The sequence below is a fragment of the Hyperolius riggenbachi genome, chromosome 8 (assembly GCF_040937935.1).
Source record: "Hyperolius riggenbachi isolate aHypRig1 chromosome 8, aHypRig1.pri, whole genome shotgun sequence".
Lineage (NCBI taxonomy): Eukaryota > Metazoa > Chordata > Amphibia > Anura > Hyperoliidae > Hyperolius > Hyperolius riggenbachi.
The window spans coordinates 200,960,808-200,988,069 of NC_090653.1; the positions used below are offsets into that span (position 1 = coordinate 200,960,808).

The 27,262-nt window shown below is 44.5% G+C and overlaps 1 protein-coding gene across 4 annotated transcripts in view; it reads left to right on the forward strand.

Annotated features, from left to right (window-relative positions):
* Positions 1-27,262, forward strand: part of ASTN2 (astrotactin 2) — an 818,428-nt gene that overhangs the window by 738,614 nt on the left and 52,552 nt on the right. For all 4 annotated transcript variants that reach the window (XM_068248102.1, XM_068248105.1, XM_068248104.1 and 1 more), the window contains one exon: positions 8,697-8,797. In XM_068248102.1, coding sequence (XP_068104203.1) covers positions 8,697-8,797 — 101 coding nt within the window. The remainder of the gene's footprint in view (positions 1-8,696; positions 8,798-27,262) is intronic.

Here is a 27,262-nt window from a genome sequence, read left to right on the forward strand (position 1 = left end):
TTTTTCTGAAGAAGTTTCATAGTGATTTCCAGTTGGTCTGCTTTTTTTTCTCTGACTTATTAAGGTTAATGGGAATTGATATTAAAAAAAATAAACCAGATACTTACCTAAGGAGAGTCAATGCTCTGGGTCCTACAGAGCCTTCCCACTCCTCTCCCGGTCCACTTCGTTAAGCGCTCGACCCCCTTTTTGAACACCCTGCAAAGGGGGACTTCAGGAGTCGAGTCCTCCCGAAGAGAGGTGGCTCCATACTGCTCGCGGGTGCCTAGTAAGGTGTGGCCCATCTTCGGGAGCACTCGGGCTATCGAAGACTTCTGAATCCTCCCTTTGGTCAGGGAGAGAGCAGTATTTGACCAAATTGGTCGAATACTGCTACTGGGGAACCAGCGCTGGAACAGGGACCTAGAAAGGATCGGGAAGGCTCTATAGGACCCAGGTAAGTACAGTATCTGGTTTATTATTTTTAATGTCAGTTCCCGTTTACTTTAAAAACATTGTTAAAGCAAACCTGAAGCGAAAACAAACTTATGAGAATATGAATGGTATGTGTAGTACTAAGAAATTGAGCATTAGTAGCAATTAAAAAAGTCTCGTGTCATTTTCTAGTACAGCATAAGTTAAAAAAAACTTAATTTATTATCTATGTAAAAGAGCTTCTCTGAGCTCTTCGACCCAACTTAGGTTGAATACAGTCCTTTTTTTCTGAAGCACCTAAGCTTTCTCTCACAGTTTTTTTGGGGCTGTTTGAGATAAGGTTTTACTGCAGGAAAGTTCAAAGGGTCATTATTTCTGCTTTGTTTTATAGCTTAAAAGACAGAGTGTGGATTAGAAACTGCAAACATGACAGAATGATGCAATGTTTAAAAACAAAAGCCATATAACAAAAAATAAAAACATGAGACTTTTCTTTGCTACTAATGTTCTATTCTTTATTGCTACTAAACTAATTCATTGGCCCATATCCAATTCACTTTTTCCCCTGAGTTTTCTCCTAGGAGATAATTTTTCATCTTCAATTTAAAATGACTTTTTAGCCCTTTGCAATGTAACAAGTACCAAAACTAAGGTGAAAAAGTACTGCCAAAATTATTTTCAATATTTGTTTGCTTGCTTGCTGATGGTGTAAAAGGCATTTTATTTACAAGTTGTAAAAACATCCCCTGGGAGAAAACTCAGGGAAAAGGTGAATTTTATATGGCCCATTATATCAGTTTTTTTCACATCAGGTGTGCTTTAATAGTTAAGCAAAGGAGCTAAAGCTCTGTTTATTTTAGGAAAATCTAATTGGTCTTTTCAGCTCCTGCTATATTTATACTATAGAAGTAACAGCTAGAGATGGGCCGATTGGTTTGAGCGCAAACTTGTAAACGCAAACAACGCGAGTTCGCGTTCACGTCGAAACTGAAACTCTATGCGAGTTCGACCCACCCCTATACTACATCATTGGGCTAAACGTTGACCCTCTACATCACAGTCAGCAGACACATGGCAGCCATTCAGGCTGCACTCCCGCCCGGACACCCCCCTCCCCCTTATAAAAGGCAGCAGCGTCAGCCATTTTCTCACTCTGTCTGCTGCTGATATTAGTGAGAGAAGGGAGAGACATTGGAGAGATAGGTAAAGCGATAGTTAGGAGGTCTGTTAGCTTGCTCCTTGCTGATATTTATTTCTTAAAAGCACTCCAAAACAGCTCTTTTGAGAGTTAATGTTCTTGTGATGTGTTTTTTTTTTGTGTGTGGCCCACTGACACTGCATATACAGCCCTGTCTGTCACAGCTGGCCCTTGTTATTTGCTATACTGTGCCAGGCCCAGCACATTCAGTGCCTACCTTTTCACTGCACCTGTGTGACTGCTGCTCATTGTATTATAATACCAGTCACTGCATACCTTTTACTGCATCTGTGTGACTGCACACTGTTTTATATACCAGTCACTGCATACCTTTCACTGCATCTGTGTGACCGCACACTGTTTTATATACCAGTCACTGCATACCTTTCACTGCACCTGTGTGACTGCACATTGTTATACCAACAGTCATTGCATACCTTTCACTGCACCTGTGTGATTGCACATTGTTATACCAGCAGTCACTGCATACCTTTCACTGCACCTGTGTGACTGCACATTGTTATACCAACAGTCATTGCATACCTTTCACTGCATCTGTGTGACTGCACACTGTTTTATATACCAGTCACTGCATACCTTTCACTGCATCTGTGTGACCGCACAATGTTTTATATACCAGTCACTGCATACCTTTTCACTGCACCTGTGTGATTGCACATTGTTATACCAGGAGTCACTGCATACCTTTTCACTGCACCTGTGTGACTGCACATTGTTATACCAGCAGTCACTGCATACCTTTCACTGCACCTGTGTGACTGCACATTGTTATACCAACAGTCACTGCATACCTTTCACTGCACCTGTGTGACTGTACATTGTTATACCAGCAGTCACTGCATACCTTTCACTGCATCAGTGTGACTGCACATAGTTATACCAGCAGTCACTGCATTAGTGTGACCGCACGCTGTTTTATATACCAGCCACTGCATACCTTTTCACTTCACCTGTGTGACTGCACATTGCATTATACCACCAGCAGTCACTGCATACCTTTCACTGCATCTGTGTGGCAGCACACTGTTTTATATACCAGCAGTCAGTGCATACCTTTTCACTGCAACTGTGTGACTGCACATTGCATTATACCAGTCAGTGCACACCTTTCACTTGATTCTCGTTCTAGGATTTCAAGTGTATTCTTCTCATCATTATACAGCAGTCAATGTATACCTTTCACAGCATCTGTGTGATTGCACATTGTATTATACCAGCAATCAGTACCTTTCACTGCATCTGTGTGACTGCACATTGTATTATACTAGCAGTCAGTGTATACCTTTCACTGCATCTGTGTGACTGCACATTGTATTAGTCAAGTCAGTGCATACCTTTCACTTCATCCCCCCCAATATGGATAAAACAACAGGCAGAGGCAGAGCCAGAGGCAGGCCACCCAGCAGGTCTGTTCGAAGTCGTGCTGATGTGATTTTGTGCGGCCCGCGACCAAAGTACAGTGTTCAGAAGGCATGTGCCATCAACTCCCAAGATTGTCAGGACGTAGTTGACTATTTAACACAGAACACCTCATCTTCCTCAGCTTCCGCTTGGAAGTCTGGCATATCTTCCTCCTCCTGCTCTGATTCTGGCACCTCACTTAACACTCAGTCGGTGGCCATCACCAAAGTGCCATCATCCCAGGGATCAGCGGTGTGGATTTTTTTTGTGTGTGTCTGCCTCAGATGAGAGCAATGCCATCTGTACTCTCTGCCACCAAAAATTGAGCTGTGGAAAGACCAAGACCTGCATAGGGACAACTGCCCTATGAAGGTACATGATGAAAAAGCACAAACTGCAATGGGATGACCACCTGAGGAAAAGCAGCACACAAAAGCAAAGCCACACACCGCAGTGGAAGATACCAGGCCGCAATTATTTCTCAATAAAGGCGATACCCAAACTGTACCGTGATGTTGAAAGGCAAGTGGTGTCATCTCTGGCACCCAGAGTTGGGTCAAGGGTCCATCTGACCACATATGTCTGGTCTGCAAAGCACGGTCAGGCCTGCCCGAAGACTAATATCAGTCCCCACACACAGCATCTCTGCCTGCACACCATGTGACTGCCTGCCCCAAAACTAAGTCGGTCCCCACACAGCATCTCCGCCTGCAGGCCACTTGACTGCCTTCTCTGCCATCACCAACAGGGTCCAGGACTCCAGGTGGATTCCTGAATTTTTAAGGCCGCTGCTAGCAGCGGCCGCTTACAAAAGCAATAATATTTTTTCTGGTGCGTGTACATGCCTGCCTAATTTTTCTGTCTGCACTGCGGCTTCAACAACAAAACAAAAGGCATGTACATGTGTCAATTCCCCTTCGTGATCGTTACCTTGCCGCGGTGAAGGGGCTTGTGTATCACAATGAAGCAATGACCTATATGAGTGTGTTGGGGGGCACACCCAAGAAAATAAGGTCGTTGCTTCATTGTGGACAGACCAAATTTGATCAGCTGGACAGTCACTGTTGTTCTGTCATTGAGCTACCTCAGCCCGATCATATGGGCTTGAAAACCACCATCGCCTGCACTCGTGCCATGGTGCGCACCAGTCCAGCATGGCCATCACTACACAAACAACTGTTTGCGGTGCGTTACACAGTGAGTTTGGTCTGTCAGTGTGAAGCAGTACACTACTTACACTACCTGCTGATCCATGTCTACACATGCAAGATGTTTTCAAGCACTTTATGCCTCCAATTTAGGAATGCAATGTGATTTCTGCCATTTAGGGATTATAACCGTGCTGTGCATCAAATCCGTAATTTTCCCCCGGACTTTTGGCATGTATCCCACTCCGCCATGCCCCCCTCCAGGTGTTAGACCCCTTGAAACATTTTTTTCCAATCACTTTTGTGGCCAGAAACAGTGTTTGTAGTTTTCAAAGTCCGCCTGCCCATTGAAGGCTATTGCGGTTCGCATGGTTCACGCAAACACAAACTTTTACGGAAGTTCGCATTCGAGGTTCTCTAGTAAAAGCACAGTATGAACCTTTAAATTGTCTGAGAAGCCTTTCCTGCAGCCCTATATCATCCAGGTTCTGCTTAATTTTAGATTGCTTGCCATTTCAATACCCATACATTGTTCACATGTCTTTTTTTCCCCTGGGGTGTAGCTGCAGGTGGCATCCTCAAGTGGTGAGTGCATTTGGGATTCTGCCTGGACTTCCCCTCCGAGGCTTAGGATCAGGCACGTGTGGGAATGGGGGGGAGGGGGCTGTGGGTGCCCAAGCAACCCCCTTTAAATTCCCATAAAAAGGCCCCTTTGGCTGTAAAATGAAGCTCCGCCTTCAGACACAATAGGCTCTGCCCCTTCCTTTGGGAAGCTCTACCCACACCCACAAGAAGCTCCTCCCCATCTGGGACACTTTGGAGTAAAGATGTTCCATACAGGAATCCTAATGTAACCATCCCTACAGCTCTGTGGGAGCAGGTAAGATAGTGTCTCTCTGACAGCAGTGACCTCTCCCTCCCCCAGCATCCACAGTAACCTCCCCCTCAACCTTGCACCCACAGGGACCTCTCCCTCCACCTAGGACCCATACTGACCTCTCCCTCCTCAGCATTAGCACTGCAGTGATCTTGCCTCACCCAGCAACCACACTGACCCCTCCCTCCACCAGCACCTACATTGACTTTTCCCTCCCCCAGCAGCACCCTTCCTGTCCCCAGCAGTACCCTTCCTGTCCCCAGCAGCACCCATAGTGACCTCCTTCAACACCTAAACTGACCTCTCCATCCCCCAGTACCCCCAATGACTGCCCTTCCTGCAGCACCCACACTGACCTCTATTTCTCCCAACATCCACCCCTTCCCCCATAGCCGGCACCCAGTACTCATGCTCACATGACCTCAAGTACCTGCACCCAGGCCTGACATTGCACCTAGTACTCATAACTGCACACAGCCTCCACATGGCCTCCACTATCTGCACCAAGCACCCACTTGACCAGTACCCGCACACATCTCTATCTGCATTCAAAAGCCATGTGATGCCCAAAGCCCACCCATAGCCAGCACCCAGTACAGGCATGGTGCCAAGTATTCACACCCATGTTGCACCCAGTACTTGCACCCAGCACCCACATGACATCCAGTACATGCACCCATATCTCACATGGCACTAAGTACTTGCAATCAACACCCGCATGACACTCGATACCCACCCACACCCAGAACATTGATACGTGGGATGGAAGGTCTCGCTTACCAAGAAAGGTTAGATAAACTGGGTTTATTTAGTCTAGAGAAAAGACGCCTTAGAGGAGATCTAATTAACATGTATAAATACATCAGAGGGCAATATAATAGCTTGGCGGATGAGGTTTTTGTCCCTAGGCCTTCTCAAAGGACTAGAGGACATGAGCTGCGCATGGAGGAATAACGTTTTAGCCATTTATTTAGGAAAGGGTTCTTTACAGTAAGAGTGATTAAGATGTGGAATGCATTGCCACAGGAAGTCGTTATGGCAAACTCTATACCTGCATTTAAAGGGGGCTTAGATGCTTTCCTTGCGTTGAAAGACATCCATGGCTACAATTACTAGGTTATGCCTAATGATGTTGATCCAGGGATTTTATCTGATTGCCATCTGGAGTCAGGAAGTAATTTTTCCCTTTTGGGGCTAATTGGACCATGCCTTGTGGGGTTTTTTTCGCCTTCCTCTGGATCAAGAGGGGTATGTGGGGGACGGGCTGGAGTTGTACTTTGTACTGGTTGAACTCGATGGACGTATGTCTTTTTTCAACCAAAATAACTATGTAACTATGTAACCCACATGGCACCCATCATCTGCAATCAGCACCCACATGACAATCAATACCCCCCAGCCATAAATGAGGATGGGCGGGGTGTGTGAGGGGGAGGGGCATTGCAAGGCCCTTTTTTTAAAATTTTAAGCACCCCCACTTAAGGACCCTCTGCACGGCCCTTCTTAGGATGTCCTCCAGGCAAGCTCGCTCCCAAGTCACATTGGATACTTGTTCCTAAAATTGGGTTAAAATCAAGAGAGGTTAGGACAAAGGCACAAGAGTCCACCTAAACTTGGTGTCCCTGTCTAACATGTAATGTGTGGAACACATGTCTTTTTATAATTAAAGAGAGAGATTAAGCTTTGAAAGTACTAAGAGATTAAGTTTTGAAAGTACTAAATGACATTATTTCATCATTCATTTGGGCACATAAACAGCTAAGCATCTCTCTAACTATCCTGCAGTTGAGAATGGCACTTCCCAACTTCTATTTATATTAACTAACTGCCATTGTTGTCAGTTAGTCATCTCCTAGATTGAAACCACATTAAAGGACCTCTGTCACAAAAATCTTAAAATGTTAAATATATGTAAATATATACAGTTAAGAAGTGTGTTTCTTCCAGAGTAAAATGAGTCATAAATTACTTGTCTCCTATGTTGCTTTCACTTACAGTAGGTAGTAGAAATCTGACAGAACTGACAGGTTTTGGACTAGCCCATCTCCTCATTGGGGGCTCACATCGATTTCTTTATTTTCAAAATGCACTTAGTGAATGACAGTTGCTCCATCCAACTGCCCAAAAAAGTGTATTGTGAGCAGGGAGGCTGGTCAGCATCTTTGTATAAATCTTTTTCAGGTAGTGTCTTTATAAAGAATAAAATCCATGCTGAGAATCCCCTATGGAGAGATGGACTAGCCCAAAACCTGTCTGCAATGTCAAATTTCTACTACTTACTGTAAGTGACAGCATCATAGGAGAGAAGTAATGTATGGCTCATTTTACTCAGGAAGACACATACTTCTTATTTGTATGTCTTTTAAATTTTAAGATTTTTGCGACAGTTCCTCTTTAAGGACTTGGTTCACAGGTAAAAAATTAGATAAAGCTGAAACCAAATTATCCCCATATACTCCTTTCTGGGGTAACTCAAACTTATAACATGTTCTAACATGTTCCAGACTCAGCCATTTGTGTGCCCCATGGCATCACAATTCTCAAACATGTAGCGTCAACTGAATGACCAACTGAAAGATGTTTCATTTGAACAAAATGTTTTTTTCAGGCTCTTACATTTGCAGCATGTCATTGAGATGCTTAAATAATTAGGAGGCTTTGCTTCATATACAAACGCTCAATAAACAATTATCTTTTGTCTATGGCTACTAACTCATAGACAGAACGGGTAACTGGATTGTGCTATGAATACATTGAGATTAGTGAGTTATATTAGTGTCAAAGACACGGAATATGCTATATTAGCCCAAAAGTACTTAATTGTTGTTTGCTAGGGATAAATTCATATACTTGAAGACCCATCATTAAGCATACTTTACTCCCGTCAACTTAAATAAACACATTTTTACTGACTATACTAGGGGTGGTAGTGTTTCTAGCTCATCTAAACACATGTTTTGGACATGCAACCACATAAAGCCCTCCTGGTTGGGTCTAACAAGTATAATTTCCAACCAAACTTATTCCCCAGATATCCTCACTCACAAAATGGTGTTCCCGGACATCATTAAACTGGATTGTAACCCCCCCCCCCCCCCTCCAAAAAAAAGAGAAAAAAGTAGCTAGGTCTCTGAGTCACTATGCCAAATAAGAGATTCTTTTTTTAGGGGGGAAAAGACCTAGCTACCATCCATATATGGATTAATTCTAAAAATTGTGCCAGAATCGTAACTACGTTGTGTCTGGCCCCTCTGCAGAGATCTATCAGACGGACCCCCCCCCCCCCCCCCCTCCCTTCAGCCCATTTAGCTAGCCATGATTACGAGGGGGATATGTACTTAATGCAGAGTGGCAGTGGAGCATTATACATTACCTGCTTCTGGTGATAAGAAGATCCTCCTGATTTAGGAATACATACAAAAGTAGCTATTATGGTTAACTTTACTTTTTATGATTTTTTTTTAGAGCTACATGCTTAGTATAACAAAAACTGGGAGAAAATTAGTAATATCTTCATATTAGTAATATCTTCATGCATTTAAACATTCTTTGTCTCTTCAAAATGGGTAAATGTATAAGTCACCTTTCCTATACAATATTATGCTAGGTGCTCACTTATATTCTTTTAAACCCACAGGTTCAGTTTATTTGCCGTGGATACTCATGGACGACACTCAGCGCAAAGTTTAGTCACCTTACGCACTGCTTGCTCATTAGTCGATGATAGCAAGGCTGAAGGTAACTGTTTTAAAACTAAACAAGTAGACAACAATTACAGTGCACAATGTGTATATAAGTGCATCAGCATCCCTTCCCACAAATAGTTAAGTGTTAAAAGAAATCACAAACACTCTGAAAATGAATTTGATGAAAAAATGATACTAAGCAGAAGTAATGTCCTAATTTATGACACATTTTAATTTAGGTCTAAATGAAGGTTCCAATTATTTTTTTCCATCTAATGAGTGTCCCAAGGGTTGTAACTCATCTGGGGTCTTTTGCAAAGTCCATCTTCTTAGCTGCCCAATGCATTGTGTTCCCACTGCAACACTTAGAAGAAGTATATAGTGATGAGCAAATATTAACTTTTTTTTCCTCTCTGTAATATTCATAAAAATGTCACATTTTTCCACAAATGAGAATATTTGTGAAAATATATGGGCCTGCAGAAACTCACATTTTCACCAACTGCAATGAATCCTATGGGCATGAGAAATGTATTATTTTCTGAATCCGTCAATGGGCATGAGAGACATTTTCAAAAAAAAGTGTACATTTCAAAAATGTCATATTTTTGTAAAAATTTTCAGTCAGGCAAAAATAAACATTGCAGGAATTTTTTTTTAGCTCATCCCTACAATCACATCTAAGCTCAAGCAACACTGTGTTATCTGTATTCTACTATTGGAAAATCCACTTTGAAAATGGTAAATTATTTGGGGGTCTGTTTATAATGGTATCGTTCAACTAACTTCCAAAAAGGCATTGTTTTTTTTAGTATTCATTTTTCAATTTGACCTACTAATAGAAGTGGTAAGCACTAAAATGTCACCACTTGGCCTACTTATTTTACATTTGTCATGATTAGTATTATTTATCACCAGTTTTTTTTTGCTATGGCACCTTAGTTATAAAGTGTAGAACGGAACAGTTTGCCAAAAATGGTGCTAAAGTCAGTCCAGTCATTTTTCCACTTTTAAAGTGGAGAGGATCATTTGGAAACTAGCTTTGGAAACTGTTTTAGTTTAGTTTTGTTTTTTAACCTCAGGGGTCTCTCTACATTACCCATCACTACATTACCCAAGCACTGTAGTAAAAGCACATTGGCCCCTATTCAATGTAATTGTTCACATACTGTACGTTTTCTCCTAGGAGATTCTGTTATTTTTCCTCTTCCATTTACAATAACCTTTCAGCACTCTACAATTTTAAAAGTACCAAAAAAAAGGTGAAAAAGTAATGTCAAAATTATTTTTTTTTCATGCTTGCTGGTGACTTAAATGCAGTGCCGGTTCTCTCATGAAGCAAGATGAAACATTTGCCTCAGGCACAGAGATTACAGGGACAGCATGTTTGTACTGTGTTTAGACTAACAGCATGCAGTCAGAGTACGAGGAGAAGTGAGAGTAGAGCAAGGTAAAGAGGACATCATTGGGGAAAACCAGCTTGTTGTGCTGTGTGAGGAGTCTGAGTGAGTGAGAAGGGGAGAGGCAGGAGAGCAAGCAGTGTTTCTTTTGACTTGCACAGCTGAAGGGAGGAGGTGGCACTGCTTTCCAGACTGAGGAGGAATGGAGTGGATGAGGGTGAGCAGTTTGTTTGCCACACGCTCACAGCCAGCCAGTGTGCTACTGTGTTGAGCTGCAGCATGTCACGTGATAACATTAAATGAAGCAGAGTAAATTTTCAGATGCTGTGCTATCATTCCAAATCAGGAAGGGGGGAAGGGGCCGCAACTGTTTTAGTTTAGTTTAGTTTTTTAACCTCAGGGGTCTCTCTACATTACCCATCACTACATTACCCAAGCACTGTAGTAAAAGCACATTGGCCCCTATTCAATGTAATTGTTCACATACTGTACGTTTTCTCCTAGGAGATTCTGTCATTTTTCCTCTTCCATTTACAATAACCTTTCAGCACTCTACAATTTTAAAAGTACCAAAAAAAAGGTGAAAAAGTAATGTCAAAATTTTTTTTTTTTTCATGCTTGCTGGTGACTTAAATGCAGTGCCGGTTCTCTCATGAAGCAAGATGAAACATTTGCATCAGGCACAGAGATTACAGGGACAGCATGTTTGTACTGTGTTTAGACTAACAGCATGCAGTCAGAGTACGAGGAGAAGTGAGAGTAGAGCAAGGTAAAGAGGACATCATTGGGGAAAACCAGCTTGTTGTGCTGTGTGAGGAGTCTGAGTGAGTGAGAAGGGGAGAGGCAGGAGAGCAAGCAGTGTTTCTTTTGACTTGCACAGCTGAAGGGAGGAGGTGGCACTGCTTTCCAGACTGAGGAGGAATGGAGTGGATGAGGGTGAGCAGTTTGTTTGCCACACGCTCACAGCCAGCCAGTGTGCTACTGTGTTGAGCTGCAGCATGTCACGTGATAACATTAAATGAAGCAGAGTAAATTTTCAGATGCTGTGCTATCATTCCAAATCAGGAAGGGGGGAAGGGGCCGCATCCTCACAAGTTTGCCTCAGGGCAGGCAGCAAAAAGTCTAGAACCGGCCCTGCTTAAAATGCATTTTACTGATAAGATGTGAAAATATCACCTAGGAGAAAACTAAAGAGAAAAAGCTAATTGGATTGTGCCCATTAGCCCCTATTCAATTACCTTTTTCTCTTAAGTTTTTTTCCTAGTTCAGATTTTGTATTCATTTGAAAAGGGTGTCTGAAAAAAAGGACACCAAATGTAGCAGAGATACGTAATTTCAGTTATAAAACGATGCCGTATATAGCCAAGAAAAGTGTTTTCGGTTTTAAAAGGGCACCGGTTATAGCCGATTAAAATGATAGTGTTGGCTAAAGCCAAGAAAAGTGATTTCAGTTATAAAAGGGTGCTGGATATAGCCAAGATAAGTAATTTTGGTTATAAAAGGATGACGGATATAGCTGAGAAAAGTTATTATATTAGCAGGTGCCTAAATGTGGTTATATCTCTTAATTCAGTTATATCAGTTCAAACTAAGATGTATGCTGAGATTGGGTACCACCAGGGGGGGGGAGGGTCTTAGGATTTGGCGCCTTCAGGGGGAGGTCTTAGGGTTAGGCACCACCACCAGGGAGGTTAGGGTTAAGCACCACCAGGAGATAGTTCTATGTGAGAGAAGAGAGACGTTAGGTCATAGTAATCACTTTCTTGGCTATATCTGGTGCCCTTTTATAACCATAATCACTTTTCTCAGCTATATCTGGTGCCTTTTTATAACCAAAATCACTTTTCATGGCTTTATCCGGGGCCCTTTTATAACCAAAATCACTTATCTCAGCTATATCCGGTGCCCATTTATAACGGAGATCACTTTTCTCGCATATATTCAGCACCCTATATTTTTCTGGGCTATAACCGGTGCCCTTTTATAACTGAAAGCACTTTTCTTCATTATATATGATGCCGTTTTATAACCAAAATTATGTTTCTCGGCTGCATCTGGCTTTTTCCAGGCACCCTTTACAAATGAATGCAAAATATCAACTAGGAGTAGGAGAAAACTTAAGAGAAAAAGTTAATTGAATAGTGGCCAATGGGCAGGATTAGCTTTTTCTCTTAGGCCCGGTTCACATTAGAATTTGCCAACGAAACCGGCCGTACAGTTCCGTGGTCCGTTCCGCTGAGCGGACGAAAAAATGCTGCAGGACCCAATTTTCCGGACCGTTTCGCTCAGCGGAATGCAAATGGAAGGTTTTGCAGCATATAGGAACCAATGAAAACGGATGTTTTACAGCACGCTGGCTGTAAAATGGACCGTTTTCACCAAATCCAGCTGGCCTGATCCGTATGTTCGGTACTGTAAAAAAACGCTAATGTGAACCGGGCCTTAAAGTACTGCCGACATGGTCCCCCTCCCCCCAATACTTACAATATTGTTTTATTACTGGTGCTGTGACTAACACACAGCACCATCCTCCCTCTTCCAGCACCCTCTGTGGCCCCCGTTCTGCCATCAAATATGGGTGGGGAGGAAGTGGCAGCTCTTCCTCCCCTCTGCCCATTCTTAGTGCCGCCCCCTTTACTCATCGATAGAGTTCCACATATGATGCACTGCACACAGCGCGCAGGGGGACTGCACTGTGTGCAGACTTGTGGTAATTGAGAGTCAGAAGGTTATCTATCCTCAGTTACCACAAGCCCACACACAATGCAGTTCCCCTGCGCACTGTGTGCAGTGAGTCAAATATGGAGGGGGTGGAATTATGGGTGGGCAGAGGGGAGGATGAATTGCCAGTTCCTCCCCACCCATATTCGATGTTCTGCTCAGTCAAAGATTACAACTGAACAGAATGGGGGCTACAGGGGGTGCTGAAGGGGGGAGTATGGAGCTGTGACATAATCACAGCACCAATAATAAAACAGTATTAAAAGTATATGATGGAAAATAAAACAGGTAAGGGGTACTTTAAGTTTTCTCCTAGGTGATGTTTTCACATCTTATCAGTAAAATGAGTTTTAAGCTGCCAGCAAGCAAGAAAATACTCTATAAATTTTAAATGAATAATTTTGACAGTACTTTTTAACCTTCTATTTTGAAATGATATAACCAAATTAACTGATACAAGCAAATTTAGGCACTTGCTAATATAACAGATTTTTAGACATGTTCATTATAGCCACACTTCATGGCAAACATTATTTTGTTTTGATATTGAATTGATATAACCAAATGTGTTATAGTTGTAGCCACATTTCAAGTTAAACATGTTATTCTGTATATCTAACCGAACTTGTAACCCGCTGATATAACCGATCTTTAGACATACTTAAAGCCACAATTATATAACCATAAAAAATGACGGGTGCACTTTTCTACTGAATGTAGCCACAAATTGTGGCAAATAACAAAGAAAACCTTGATTACTGCAAGTCCCTTATGTCTGGCCTCCCCTTGAACAGCATCACCCCCCTTCAATCAGTTATACATAGAAAGGGACACCGAAAGCCCAATATAGTGTAGTAGGTACCGGTAATTGAAAGATAAGTGTAAGGTAAGTATAATAATACTCACAAACTAGGATTGCCCTCCAGGCAGCCACTGTAACAGCAGTAGAGATGGCCTGAACCTCCGATTTTCGGTTCGCGAACCTCCGCAAAAAGTTTGGTTCACGCAATAGACTTGCGAACCGCAATAGACTTCAATGGGGAGGTGAACTTTGAAAACTAGAAACACTTATGCTGGCCAGAAAAGTGATGGAAAAGATGTTTCAAGGGGTCTAACACCTGGTGGGGGGGGCCTTGGCGGAGTGGGATACATGCCAAAAGTCCCAGGGAAAAATCTGGATTTGATGCAAAGCAGCGTTTTAAGGGCAGAAATCACATTGAATGCTAAATTGCAGGCCTAAAGTGCTTTAAAACATCTTGCATGTATATACTTCAATCAGGTAGTGTAATTAGTGTATTGCTTCACACTGACAGACCAAACTCACTGTGTAACAGCTGTTTGTGTAGTGACGGCCGTGCTGGACTGGTGCGCACCATGACGAGAGTGCAGGTGATGGCGGCTTTCCAGCCCATATGGTCGCCGGGCTGAGGTAGTTGAGTGACAGAACAGGGACTGTCCAGCTGATCAAATTTGGTCTGTCCACAATGAAGCAACAACCTTATTATCATGGGTGTGCCCCCCCCCCCCCCCCCCGAGACACTGATATAGCCGGCGTTCATTGCTTCATTGTTACGCAAGCCCCTTCACCGCGGCAAGGTAATGGTCACGAAGGGGAATTAGCACATGTACCTGCCTTTTGTTTTGTTGTTGCTGGCTTGCAGCTGCAGTGCAGGCAGAAAAATTAGGCAGGCATGTACACGCACCAGAAAAATTATTATAGCGGCCGCTGCTAGCAGCAGCCTTAAAAATCCAGGAATCCGCTTGGAGTCCTGGACCCTGTTAGTGGTGGCGGAGAAGGCAGTCAAGTGGCCTGCGGGCAGAGATGCTGTGTGGGGAGCAACTTAGTCTTGGGGCAGGCAGCCACACGGTGTGCAGGCAGAGATGCTGTGTGTGGGGACTGACTTAGTCTTGGGGCGGGCAGTAGCCCTCCGGAATCCATGCCTCATTCATTTTGATAAAGATGAGGTACTGAATACTTTTGTGACTTAGGCGACTTCTCTTCTCAGTGACAATGCCTCCAGCTACGCTGAAGGTACTTTCTGACAGGATGCTTGAGGCAGGGCAAGACAGAAGTTGGATGGAAAATTGGGACAGCTCTGGCCACTCACAGTGTGTACATCCACACTTAAAGCCAGGCAGTAGGCTACCTGCCGGTCCAGGCATTGGTGGAGGGTGGTTCTGGAAGGGTTGAGGCGAGGCGTTGGACTAAAGAATGTCCGCATGTCCGCCATCAATATGAGATCGCTGGAGCTTCCTGTCCTTGCCTGTGTGGACATGGGAGAAGGATTACTGGCAGTGGTACATTTATTGCGTTGTGCTGTGACATCACCCTTATACGCATTGTAAAGCATACTTGCCAGCTTGTCCTGCTTGTTCTGCATCCTTTCTGCCTTGAGGTGAGTTGGGAACATGTCCGCCACCTTGTGCCTATACCAAGGGTCTAGTAGCGTTGCCACCCAGTACAGGTCATTCCCCTTGAGTTTTTTTATACGGGGTCCCTCAACAGGCTGGACAGCATGAAAGACACCATCTGCACAAAGTTGAATCCAGACGTACTATCCATCTCCTCTTGCTCTTCCTCAGTAACGTCAGGTAAGTCCTTCTCCTCCCCCCAGCCACGAACAATACCACGGGAACGTTGAACAGCACAAGCCCCCTGCGATGCCTGCTGCGGTTGTTCTTCTGCCGCCTCCTCCTCCAAAGAAACCCCTTCCTCATCATCCGAGTCTGACTCCTCTTCCCAACACAACTCTTCCTCCTCCTCCTCCCCCCTCTGTGCTGCCGCAGGTGTTGAGGAAACATCTGGTTCTGATGAAAATTGCTCCCACAACGCTTTCTCCCATAACTGTTCCTCTTCACGCTCCTCCACAGCTTGATCCACCACTCTACGCATGGCACGCTCCAGGAAGTAAGCATACGGGATCAAGTCGCTGATGGTGCCTTCACTGCGACTCACCAGGTTGGTCACCTCCTCAAACGGCCACATGAGCCTGCATGCATTTCACATCAGTGTCCAGTTGTTGGGCCACAACATCCCCATCTCCCTGGATTGGGTCCGTTTGCTGTAATTGCAGGGTCGAATTCCAGCGAGTCGGGCTATCATATATCAAGCGTCTCACTGGCAAGTTGTTTCTCCGCTGAATGTCCGCAAAGCGTGCTAGGCTGTGTAAGACCACCTGAAATGCCCACACAACTTCCTGGCCTACTTCAGGACGTCCTCTAAGCCTGGGTACTTTGACACAAATCTTTGAATGACTAGATTCAGCACATGTGCCATGCAGGGTACATGTGTCAGCTTCCCCAAATTCAAAGCGGAAAGGAGATTGCTGCCGTTTCCACACACCACGTTGTCGTTCTCCAGCTGGTGCGGGGTCAGCCACTGATCCACCTGTTTGTTAAGAGCAGCCAGGAGAGCGGCTCCAGTGTGACTCTCCGCTTTGAGGCAAGACATGTCTAAGATGGCGTGACACCGTTGTACCTGGCATGCAGCATAGGCCCTGGGGAGATGGGGCTGTGTAGCTGGAGAGGAGATCACGGCACCAGCCAAGGAGGAGGAGGAGGATGACGACATCAAAGAGGATGTAGCAGGTGGAGAGGAGGTGGCAGGAGGCCTGCCTGCAAGCCGTGGAGGTGTCACAAGTTGGTCCGCTGCACAGCCATGTACTCCCTGCTTGTCAGCGGTCACCAGGTTTACCCAATAGGCTGTGTATGTATTGTACCTGCCCTGACCGTGCTTGGCAGACAGGGCATCCATGGACCCTTGACCCAACGATGTGTGCCATGGTCAGATGGACCCTTGACCCAACGATGTGTGCCAGAGATGACACCACTTGCCTCTCAACTTCACGGTACAGTTTGGGTATCTCCTATTTAGAGAAATAATTGCGACCTGGCATCTTCCACTGCGGTGTCTCAATGGCCACCAGCTTGTATGGTAACAGCTGGCGAGCTAACAGTTCCGCCACGCCAGCCGGGCAAGGGGGTGACTGCCAGATATTGGCTTCTTCCGCTCAAAGATTTCCTTCACGGACACTTGGCTGCTGTGGGCAGAGGAGCAGGAACTGCTCAAGGGCAGAGGCGGAGTGGAGGAGGGTGGCTGTGAAGGAGCAAGGGAGAAAGTGGCTGAAGATGCTGCACCTGAAAGAGGAAGAGGAGAAGGAGGGTGGCTTTTCTTTTGTGTGCTGATTTTGCTCAGGTGGTCTTCCCATTGCAGTTTGTGCCTTTTCTCCATGTGCCTTCGTAAGGCAGTTGTCCCTACGTGGGGGTTGGCCTTTCCACGGCTCAACTTTTGGAGGCAGAGAGAACAGATGGCATTGCTCCGATCTGAGGCAGACACACTAAAAAAATTCCAAACCGCTGAGCCCCCCTGGGGTGATGGCACTATGGAGGCATCAGCAGCTGACGTTGAAGGGCATGTTGGCTGGCTGTACATAGGTGGCAATACATGGCGCCGGACACTGCCACCAGCTGTTTCTGACGACGAGCTCCCCCTGCTTCTTTCAGGAACTCGTCTCCTCCTACTCCTCTCTGACTCCCCCTCTGAACTGTCCCCTTGGTCATCTTGTCTCTTAGGAACCCATTTGGGACCCGTATCATCATAATCATCATAATCATCCTGCCCAGCTTTGCTTGCCTCAGACACCTCCAAAACTGCACCAACAGCAGGTACTTCATCATCCTCCTCCTCACACATTACGTCCATAGTGTCGCCTAACTCACACATATGAGGTGGTGTAACTTGCTTAGCACCTTCCTCTTGTTATAGCAGTAGTGGCTGTGAATCAGTGATTTCACCACCAAATAACTCCTGCGAAGTGTCAAATGCAGCGGATGTGGTGCTTGTAGTAGCTCTGGTGGCTGCAGAAGATGAGGTGTTCTGTGGTAAATAGTCAACCACGTCCTGACAATCTTGGGAGTTGATGGCACATGCCTTCTTCTCAGCACTGTACTTTGGGTCCGGGCCGCACAAAATCACATCGACACGACCTCGCACAGACCTGCTGGGTGGCCTTCCTCTGGGTCTGCCTCTACCTGTTCCTCTACCTGTTTTGTCCGTTTTGTCCATATCGGGGGGTGGGGGTGCTAGTGGGGGTGAAGTGAACAGTATGCACTGACTTGACTAATACAATGTGCAGTCACACAGGTGCAGTTAACAGGTATGCACGGAGTGGTATATCACACTGCATGCCCTCATGTAGGTAGGTGGATGCACTGAACACAACAGGTAGGTATATGCAGTGATGAGGTGGATGCACTCAACACAACAGGTAGGTATTAGAGATGGCCCGAACCTCTGATTTTCGGTGCGCAATCTGGTTCACGAACTTCTGCAAAAGTTTGGTTCGCAGGAACTTTTGCGAACCGCAATAGACTTCAATGGGGAGGCAAACTTTGAAAACTAGAAACATTTATGCTGGCCACAAAAGTGATGGAAAAGATGTTTCAAGGGGTCTAACACCTGAGTTTTTTCAGTGACTACAAAAAGGGAAAAAACATTTCAAAAAGACCTTATAGTTTTTGAGAAAATTGATTTTAAAGATCTCCTTCTGACCGTGGGAAAATTAAACGCCCGCCGACTAGCGGCCGGTTAATAGCAAAGCCCTTTTAAAAGCTAGAAACCCCAAAATTGCTGGGAGTGTTAAGTAGAACAGTGGGAACAAGAGGAAAAAAATTCAAAAAGACCTTATAGTTTTTGAGAAAATCGATTTTAAAGTTTCAATGTAAATTCTCCTTCTGACCATGGGAAAATAAACCCCCACGGACTTTAGAGGTTAATAGCAAAGCTCCTTTAAAAGCTAGAAACACCAAAATTGATGGGAATGTTAAGTGGAATAGTGGGAACAAGAGAAATATTTTTTTTCAAAAAGACCTTATACTTTTTGAGAAAATCAATTTTAAAGTTTCAAAGAAAAAAGAGTCGATTCATTAAAAAAAGAACCGGATGATTCATGAACCGTTAGTATAGCTTAGAATGCGTCCTGAGCAGGACGTATAGCTTCCAGCTCCCACTGTCTCTCCCCACCTGCCTTCACCTGTCACCCTCACCTAGGCTGGCACCCGGTGCACCAGGTGCCAGCCTAGGTGAGGGTGACAGGTAAAGGCAGGTGGAGAGAGACAGCGGGAGCCGGCAGCTATGCGTCCCAAAGGACGCATTCTCTGGTATGTGGGGGGCATCAGGGATCTTCAATCAACTTAATTGAAGTTCGCAAGATAAAAGGGTACTGTATTCGTTGTATTGTTTACCGAGGATATTGGCATGGGATATTTTTTTAAAGGTATAGGTAAGTATTTATGGTTAATTTAGAATAATAAAATACTTTTCTTGTGGTTGTGTTTTTATTTCATTTAACCCTTTGTGGAAATGGGTAAGGGGTACTTTGTACCCCTATACTCATTTCTCCTGGGAGAGGGTGGGCATCTGGGGTCCCCTTCTTAAAGCGGACTCCCAGATGCCACCATGAACCCCCCCAGGGAGTTGTCACCCCCACCTCCTCCTAGGGCACCGGAGGTGGGGAAGAGCACCTTGTCCATGGATTGGACAAGGGCTCCAGGGGGGAGGGGAAGGCTTGGCCACCCCTCCCCCCAGAGCCCTTCATACCATGGACCATGCGGGCTGTTATAGCTCAGGGTGCGAAGCCCCAGTCAGCTGGGGCTCCGCATTCTGGCTATCCCAGCCTGCATGGGGGACAAGGGGTTAAAGGGGCTCGGGAGGGGGGACCCCACGCCATTTTTTTTTTTTCAGATTTTCCACACTCCGCACATAAAAATAATTAAACATTTTTTTTTAAAGGACTTCCGAGGCCACAAGTTTGAAAAAAGTTAAATACCTTTTCATAATCCAGATCATGGAGGACCCCATCTGCGCCCTCCCGTTCATTCCACCATGGCTCCCGCAGTAATACTGGCCCCAGTCGGGTCCTGACCCCTCTGAACGGGCCAGGTTCTCATTCCCCCCTCAATATGGTCGCCACTGATTGCTGCGGCTGCGCAGTCCGCATAGACGCGATTGAAGCTGCGCAGCTCTAGGGCTTCCTCCCGCCGCGTCAGCAATATGCAAGTATACATCGGACACATCGGGAGGAGATCCTAGAGCTGCACAGCCGCAATCGCGTTTATGTGGACTGCACAGCCGCGGCAATTTGTGGTGGCAATATTTAGGGGGAATGAGAACCCGACCCCTTCGGAGGGGTCGGGACCTGACCGGGGCCGGTATACCTGCGGGAGCCATGGCGAAATGAACGGGAGGGCGCGGATGGCGTCCTCCATGGATCTGGATTATGAAAAGGTATTTAACTTTTTTCACATTTGTGGCCTCGGAAGTCCTTTAAATATTGTTTCCTGCTATCTTCTTAACATATCCTGCAAATTTGGTGTCGCTAGGATGTAAGGGGCCTTTGCTATTAACTGCTAAAGTTGGTGGGTGATAACCAACCAGAGTTATAGGGGTGCAAAAGTGCTAAATTCTGCCATTGGCTTTTATTGGGCTCCCTATTTCACTTTCAAAAATCCCAAATCTTTTCAAAGGACGATGGCTCAGCAGTGGCACATTTTCTAGCATTGTAGGGACTCTTAGGGGGATCATGACTGGTGAGTTTCGGGCCCCTAGGCCAAAGAGGTCATAACCTAGGGTCACAAAAACCTGTTCATTTTGGCAATGTTAATGGTGGCGATTCTGACGAACATAAATCGTAGCCATGGCGGTTAGCAAAGTCCGAATCTCACAACATGTCTCATGCAGGTAGAAGGGATATTGTTGTACTTGCACTCCAATGTTGGGTTCCCTACATCTCTGCAAACCAGAGATACGGGGGTGCAAATGTGCTAAAATCCCCCATAGGTTTTCATTGGGCCTCCTATTACACTTTCCAAAATCTCACATTTTTTCAAAGGGCGATGGCTTAGCAGTGGCACATTTTCTAGCATAGTAGAGACTCTTAGGGGGATCATGACTGGTGAGTTTCGGGCCCCTAGGCCAAAGAGGTCATAGCCTAGGGTCACAAAAACCTGTTCATTTTGGCAATGTTAATGGTGCCGATTCTGACGAACATAAATTGCAGCCATGGCCGTTAGCAAAGTCTGAATTTCACGACATGTCTCATGCAGGTAGATGGCATATTGTTGTACTTGCACTCCAATGTTGGGTTCCCTACATCTCGGCAAACCAGAGTTACGGGGGTGCAAAAGTGCTAAAATCCCCCAAAGGCTTTCATTGGGCCTCCTATTTCACTTTACAAAATCTCACATTTTTTCAAAGGGTGATGGCCCAGCAGTGGCACATTTTCTAGTATTAAAACAAGGAACATCAAGAGCCCCAATAGTGTAATATGTACTGGTAAATGGTTACTAGATAGAGTAAATATTAATACTCACAAACCAGGGTTACCATTAGGCAACCACTGTAAAAGCAGGTGGGGAGATTTTCCTGACCCCACTCAGGAATAAGAAGTCGCTCTCTGTAGATGAGAAAAAGGAAGTTCAACCCTCCACCCAGGGTGGACTCAATATTATGCAGGAGAACAGAGGCGCCAAAAGGATAAAAGGAAGCTAACTGAGTTTTGGAAATGCAATCCATGAAAACGAAGGCATGTTTGGGAAAAAAAGGAAATTAGTTGCTGCACCAGTGCAGATTATCAGTGACCTCTAGATAACTGCCCATACTCCTTCAGTCTAACACTGTCTTACTAAGGGCACATTTTCACTGGGCTACCACATCTATTTACAAAACAGATGCTGGAAAAAACTGTAGCATTCATCTTTTTTTTTTTTTTTTTTTTTGCCCACGCATGATTAACATGCAGTCTATTGATTTATAGATATAGGCTGCAGTTATGTATCTGAAATTGCATGCGGAAAACAGCCGTGATTCACAGCTGGTGGAAATGGACCCTTAATCATATAGGCGTACAAGGCAAGAAGGGGAAGACAGATTGTCCTATCAGCTAAATCATTACATAGATATCTATATATATAAAAGTGGGTGAATAAGATTAAGATTCAAGAAAGTGGGTGGAGCCTACAACAGCCAATCAAAATTCACCTATTGATTTTCAAGGGGAATATTTAAACTGCTGCCATTCTTACACTGTTAATGGCAGAGGCTTCAAACTTGCTACAGACGGTCTTTGGGTGACTGAGGTCCAAATTCACAAAAGGGTCGGGGCCACAAACAGCCAATCAGATTTCCTTGGTGGATAAACTGCTTCCATTCACACATGTTTGATGCCAGGAACCTGAAAGCTCACAAACTTGGTCAATGAGTGACTGTGTGTCCAGGTTACAAAAAGTGGGCGGAGCCAAAAACAAATTTTACTAATGGCAGTGTTCTCAAACTTTGCACAGTTGGTAACTGGGTAAATAAGATTAAGATTTTGGAAGGTAGGTGGAGCCTACAACAGCCAATAAAAATTCACCTTTCGATTTTCAAAGGGAATATTTAAGCTGCTACCATTCTTATACTGTTAATAGCAGATGCCTCAAACCTGGTAGAGTTGGTCACTGGGTGATTAGGGTTCAAATTCAGAAAGGGGGCGGAGCCACAAACAGTTTATTTTGTTTATTTTGCAATAGGAAAATACAAGGTATTGATACCAAGGACCCCAAAGCTGATAAACTTGATAATTGAGTGACTGTATGTCAAGGTTAGAAAAAGTGTGCGGCGCCAACAACTTAATTTTTTACATGGCAGGGTTCCCAAACTTTACACAATTGGCCACTAGGTGACTGGGATTAATATTCAGAAATGTGGGTGGAGCCTAAAATCAGCCAATCAAAATTCACCTATTGATTTTCAAGGGGGAACATTTACAGGTCTCAAACCTGATACAGTCAGTTATTGGGTGACTGGGGTCCAAATTCACTAAAGTGGGTGGAGCCTCAAACAGCCAATCAGATTTTTTAGATTGATTTCAGCCATTCTGTTATTAGCAGGGTTCTCAAACTTGACACAGTTGGCCACTGGGTGACTGGGACTAATATTAAGGAAAGTGGGTGGAGCCTACAGCAGCCAATCAAAATTCACCTTTTGATTTTCAAGGGGAATAGTTACATTGCTCCCATTCATACACTCTTAATGGCAGAGGCCTCAAATCTGGTACAGTCAGTCACAGGGAGACTGGGGTTTAAATTCTGAAAAGGGAGTGGGCCAAAACAGCCAATCAGATTTGTTTAATTTTAATGGTAGAATACAAGTTATTGATGCCAAAGACCCCACAGCTCATAAACTTAGTCATTGAGTGACGGTATGTCAAGGTTAGAAATAGTGGGCAGAGCCAAAAACAACTAACTTTTTACATGGAAAAATATAAATTGCAGCTATTATTACACTGTTAATGGCAGGGTTCTCAAACTTGACACAGTTGGTCACTGGGGGACTAGGATTAATATTCGGAAAAATAGGTGGAGCCTACAAGAGCCAATCAAAATTCACCTATTGATTTTCAAGGGGAATATTGAAACTGCTGTCATTCTTACACTGTTAATGGCAGAGGCCTCAAACCTGCTACAGTCGGTCATCAAGTGACTGGGGTTCAAATTCACTAAAGGGGTAAAAGCTCACAAACAGCCAATCAGATTTGCTTTTTTTTATAAACTGCTTCCATTCACACAATTTTGATGCCAGGAACCCAAAAGCTCAAAAAATTGGTCATTGAGTAGTGACTGTGTATCAAGGTTACAAAAAGTGGGTGGAGTCAAAAACAGATTTTTCTGGGAAATTGTAAACTGCAGCCCTTCTTCACTGTTAAAGAGAATCTGTATTGTTAAAATCGCACAAAAGTAAACATACTAGTGCGTTAGGGGACATCTCCTATTACCCTCTGTCACAATTTCGCCGCTCCCCGCCGCATTAAAAGTGGTTAAAAACAGTTTTAAAAAGTTTGTTTATAAACAAACAAAATGGCCACCAAAACAGGAAGTAGGTTGATGTACAGTATGTCCACACATAGAAAATACATCCATACACAAGCAGGCTGTATACAGCTTTCCTTTTGAATCTCAAAAGATCATTTGTGTGTTTCTTTCCCCCCTGAGGGAGGAGTGCATAGCAGAACCACAACACTGAAGAACTTGGCAGCCTTCCAGACACAGGCCGACAAGTCTGACAAGGGAAAGATACATTGATTTATTACAGAGACTGTGATAGTACAAAGTGCTGCAGTAAGCCAGAACACATTAGAATAGCTTTTGGAACTTGTAGGATGATAAAAAACAGGATGCAATTTTTGTTACGGAGTCTCTTTAATGGCAGGGTTCTCAAACTTTGCACAGTTGGTTACTGGGTGACTGGGATTCATATTCAGAAAAGTGGGTGGAGCCTAAAAAAGCCAATCAAAATCACCTGTTGATTTTCAAGGGGAATATTCAAATTGCTACCATTCTTGCACTGTTAACCACCCTGGCGTTCTGATTAAATCGCCAGGGTGGCTGCGGGAGGGTTTTTTTTAGATTAAAAACAAACTATTTCATGCAGCCAACTGAAAGTTGGCTGCATGAAAGCCCACTAGAGGGCACTCCGGAGGCGATCTTCCGATCGCCTCCGGCGCCCAGAATAAACAAGGAAGGCCGCAATGAGCGGCCTTCCTTGTTTTGCTTATATCGTCGCCATAGCGACGAGCGGAGTGACGTCATCGACGTCAGCCGACGTCCTGACGTCAGCCGCCTCCGATCCAGCCCTTAGCGCTGGCCGGAACTTTTTGTTCCGGCTACGCTGGGCTCAGGCGGCTGGGGGGACCCTCTTTCGCCGCTGCTCGCGGCGGATCGCCGCAGAGCGGCGGCGATCAGGCAGCACACGCGGCTGGCAAAGTGCCGGCTGCGTGTGCTGCTTTTTATTTGACTAAAATCGGCCCAGCAGGGCCTGAGCGGCAGCCTCTGGCGGTGTTGGACGAGCTGAGCTCGTCCAGACCGCTCAGCAGGTTAATGGCACAAGCCTCAAACCTGGTACAGTTAGACATTGGGGTTCAAATTCAGAAAAGGGGACAGAGCCACAAACAGTTTCATTTTTTGGGAAAATACAAATTATTGATGCCAAGGACCCCAAAGCTCACAAACTTGGTCATTGAGTGACTGTATGTCCAGGTTACAAAAAGTAGGTGGAGCAAAAACAAAATTTCACTGGGAAAATGTAGACTGCGGGCCTTCTTACACTGTTAATTACAGGGTTCCCAAACTTTGCCCAGATGGTCACTGGGTGACTGAGATTAATATTCAGGGAAGTGGGTGGAGCCTATAATAGCCAATCAAAATTCAACTGTTGATTTTCAAGGGGAATATTTAAATTGCTGCCATTTTTATACTGGTAATAGCAGATGCCTCAAACCTGCTACAATTGGTCATTGGGTAAATGGGGTTCAAATGCTGGAGAGGGGCAGAGCCACAAACAGCCAATCTGATTTGTTTAATTTCTATGGGAATATACAAATTATTGATGCTAAAGACACCAAAGCTCACAAACTTGGTCATTGAGTGTTTGTGCGTTAGGGTTAGAAGAAGTGGGCGGAACCAACACAAGACAAATACATACATGGACCAGGCCAGGTCATCAATGGGTGGAGACAAATACAAATTTCACTGGGAAAATGTAAACTGCAGCCATTCTTACACTGTTAATGGGAGAGTTCTTAAACTTTGCACAGTTGGTCACTCAGTGAATTGGATTAATATTCAGAAAAGTGGGTAATGGCACAGGCCTCAAACCTGGTACAGTTGGTCATTGGGTCATTGGGGTTCCAATTCAGAAAAGGGGGTGGAGCCACAAACAACCCATCAGATTTTTTAATTTCAAAGCAAATTATTGATGCCAAAGACTACAAATTATTGATGCCAAAGATGTCATTGAGTAATTGTGTGTTAGGGTTAGAAAAAGTGGGTGGAGCCGACACCAGCTAAATACATACCCGGGCAACACCGGGTAATCAGCTAGTACAGTATATAAAAAATATAAACATAAAAATGTATATATGAAAAAACAGTATTGTATGAAATCCAGAGGTTAATTGAAAAGTATTTTCTAATGAATTATCTCTCCTTATCTGTATATCTCATGAATCCTCTCTCCTTATCTGTCTTCACGAGCGCATACACACTTCCAACCTAATGCACAGCCAACTGCACAACATGACCAACAGCACAAGTTGTTTACCTGACGAGTTTGTACTCACACGCCAACCAACTAAACAACCAACTCACTGAAATACTATGTGTGCAAGCTAAATGACAAACTGCCCAACATGGGCTTGATTTACAAAGACAAATAGCATGCCTTATCAAAGTTAGCATGCCTTATCAGAGTAGCTACAAACCCGCATGGGACTCAGGGCAGGACGAGTGGAACTCTTGTCATTGCCAATTAGCAGGCATAAGTTCGCTATGCTACTCTAATAAGGCGTGTTAACTTTAATAAGGCAAGCTAACTTTGATAAGGCATGCTATTTGTCTTAGTGAATCAAGCTCTATGTCTGCATTCAAAAGCAACAAAGTTGTTTAAAAGACGTTTACACATGTTCCAACCTGCTTTATAGTTGGGCGGGTTTATGCAGCGGTTGAATCTGGCATACAACCTGTTATCAGTTGGTCTTCTGGTTGTTGTTGTTTGCCAGCTGTACACACGCCCAGCTATCTTCTAACAGACCAAGTTTAGAAGATAATTGGACAGATTGTTGGTTTGTATGTAATTACTATCTCTCCTTCTGTGTGTCTTGCATCTTTTTATATTGGATTCATGGAGTTATCTGTTCTGCCTCTTCCATATATTGTTGAATGTTATTTGTATATTTAGGATAACTCTCGTTACACAAGAAATGTATGCAGTATGTGTATAACACGAGTTATGCAGACTTTGTAACATATGTTACATACTGTAGTTTGCTTAACAACCAGTGAAATTTACAAGGCATATCTGCATAAGTACATATTACACCTGTTTAGTGAATACATACCGATGTTTCTAAAATTTTTGCAATGCTTGGATTCATGAAACAGCACATTTTAGGTGTAGATCTAAATCCTAAATGCCTTACTTTATTTTAAAATATGAATTGTTTCCAGGGGCGTCGCTAGCCCTATTTTGGGGTGGCACATGCCCCCAATCTGTCCTGGTGTGCCACGGATCTCAGCGGCTCCCTCCAGCCGCCGCCGCGTCACTCAGACCTCAGGATCAGGCGGCGAGCCGGCGACCAATCGTGCGGGCGCTAGGACCCAGCACCCGCACTGATATGCGGAAGTGACATCACTTCCGCATATAGAGCGGGTGCGTCCGCCCGTTCGTACTACTGGTCGCGTCGCCGCTGATCCTGAGGTCTGACTACACTGCCAGGTGAGGGGGGGAACGGCGGCGGCTAGAGGGGGGGGGGCTCCCTGTCACTCACTCACTACCTAAAGGAGCTCCCTATAACTCACGCACT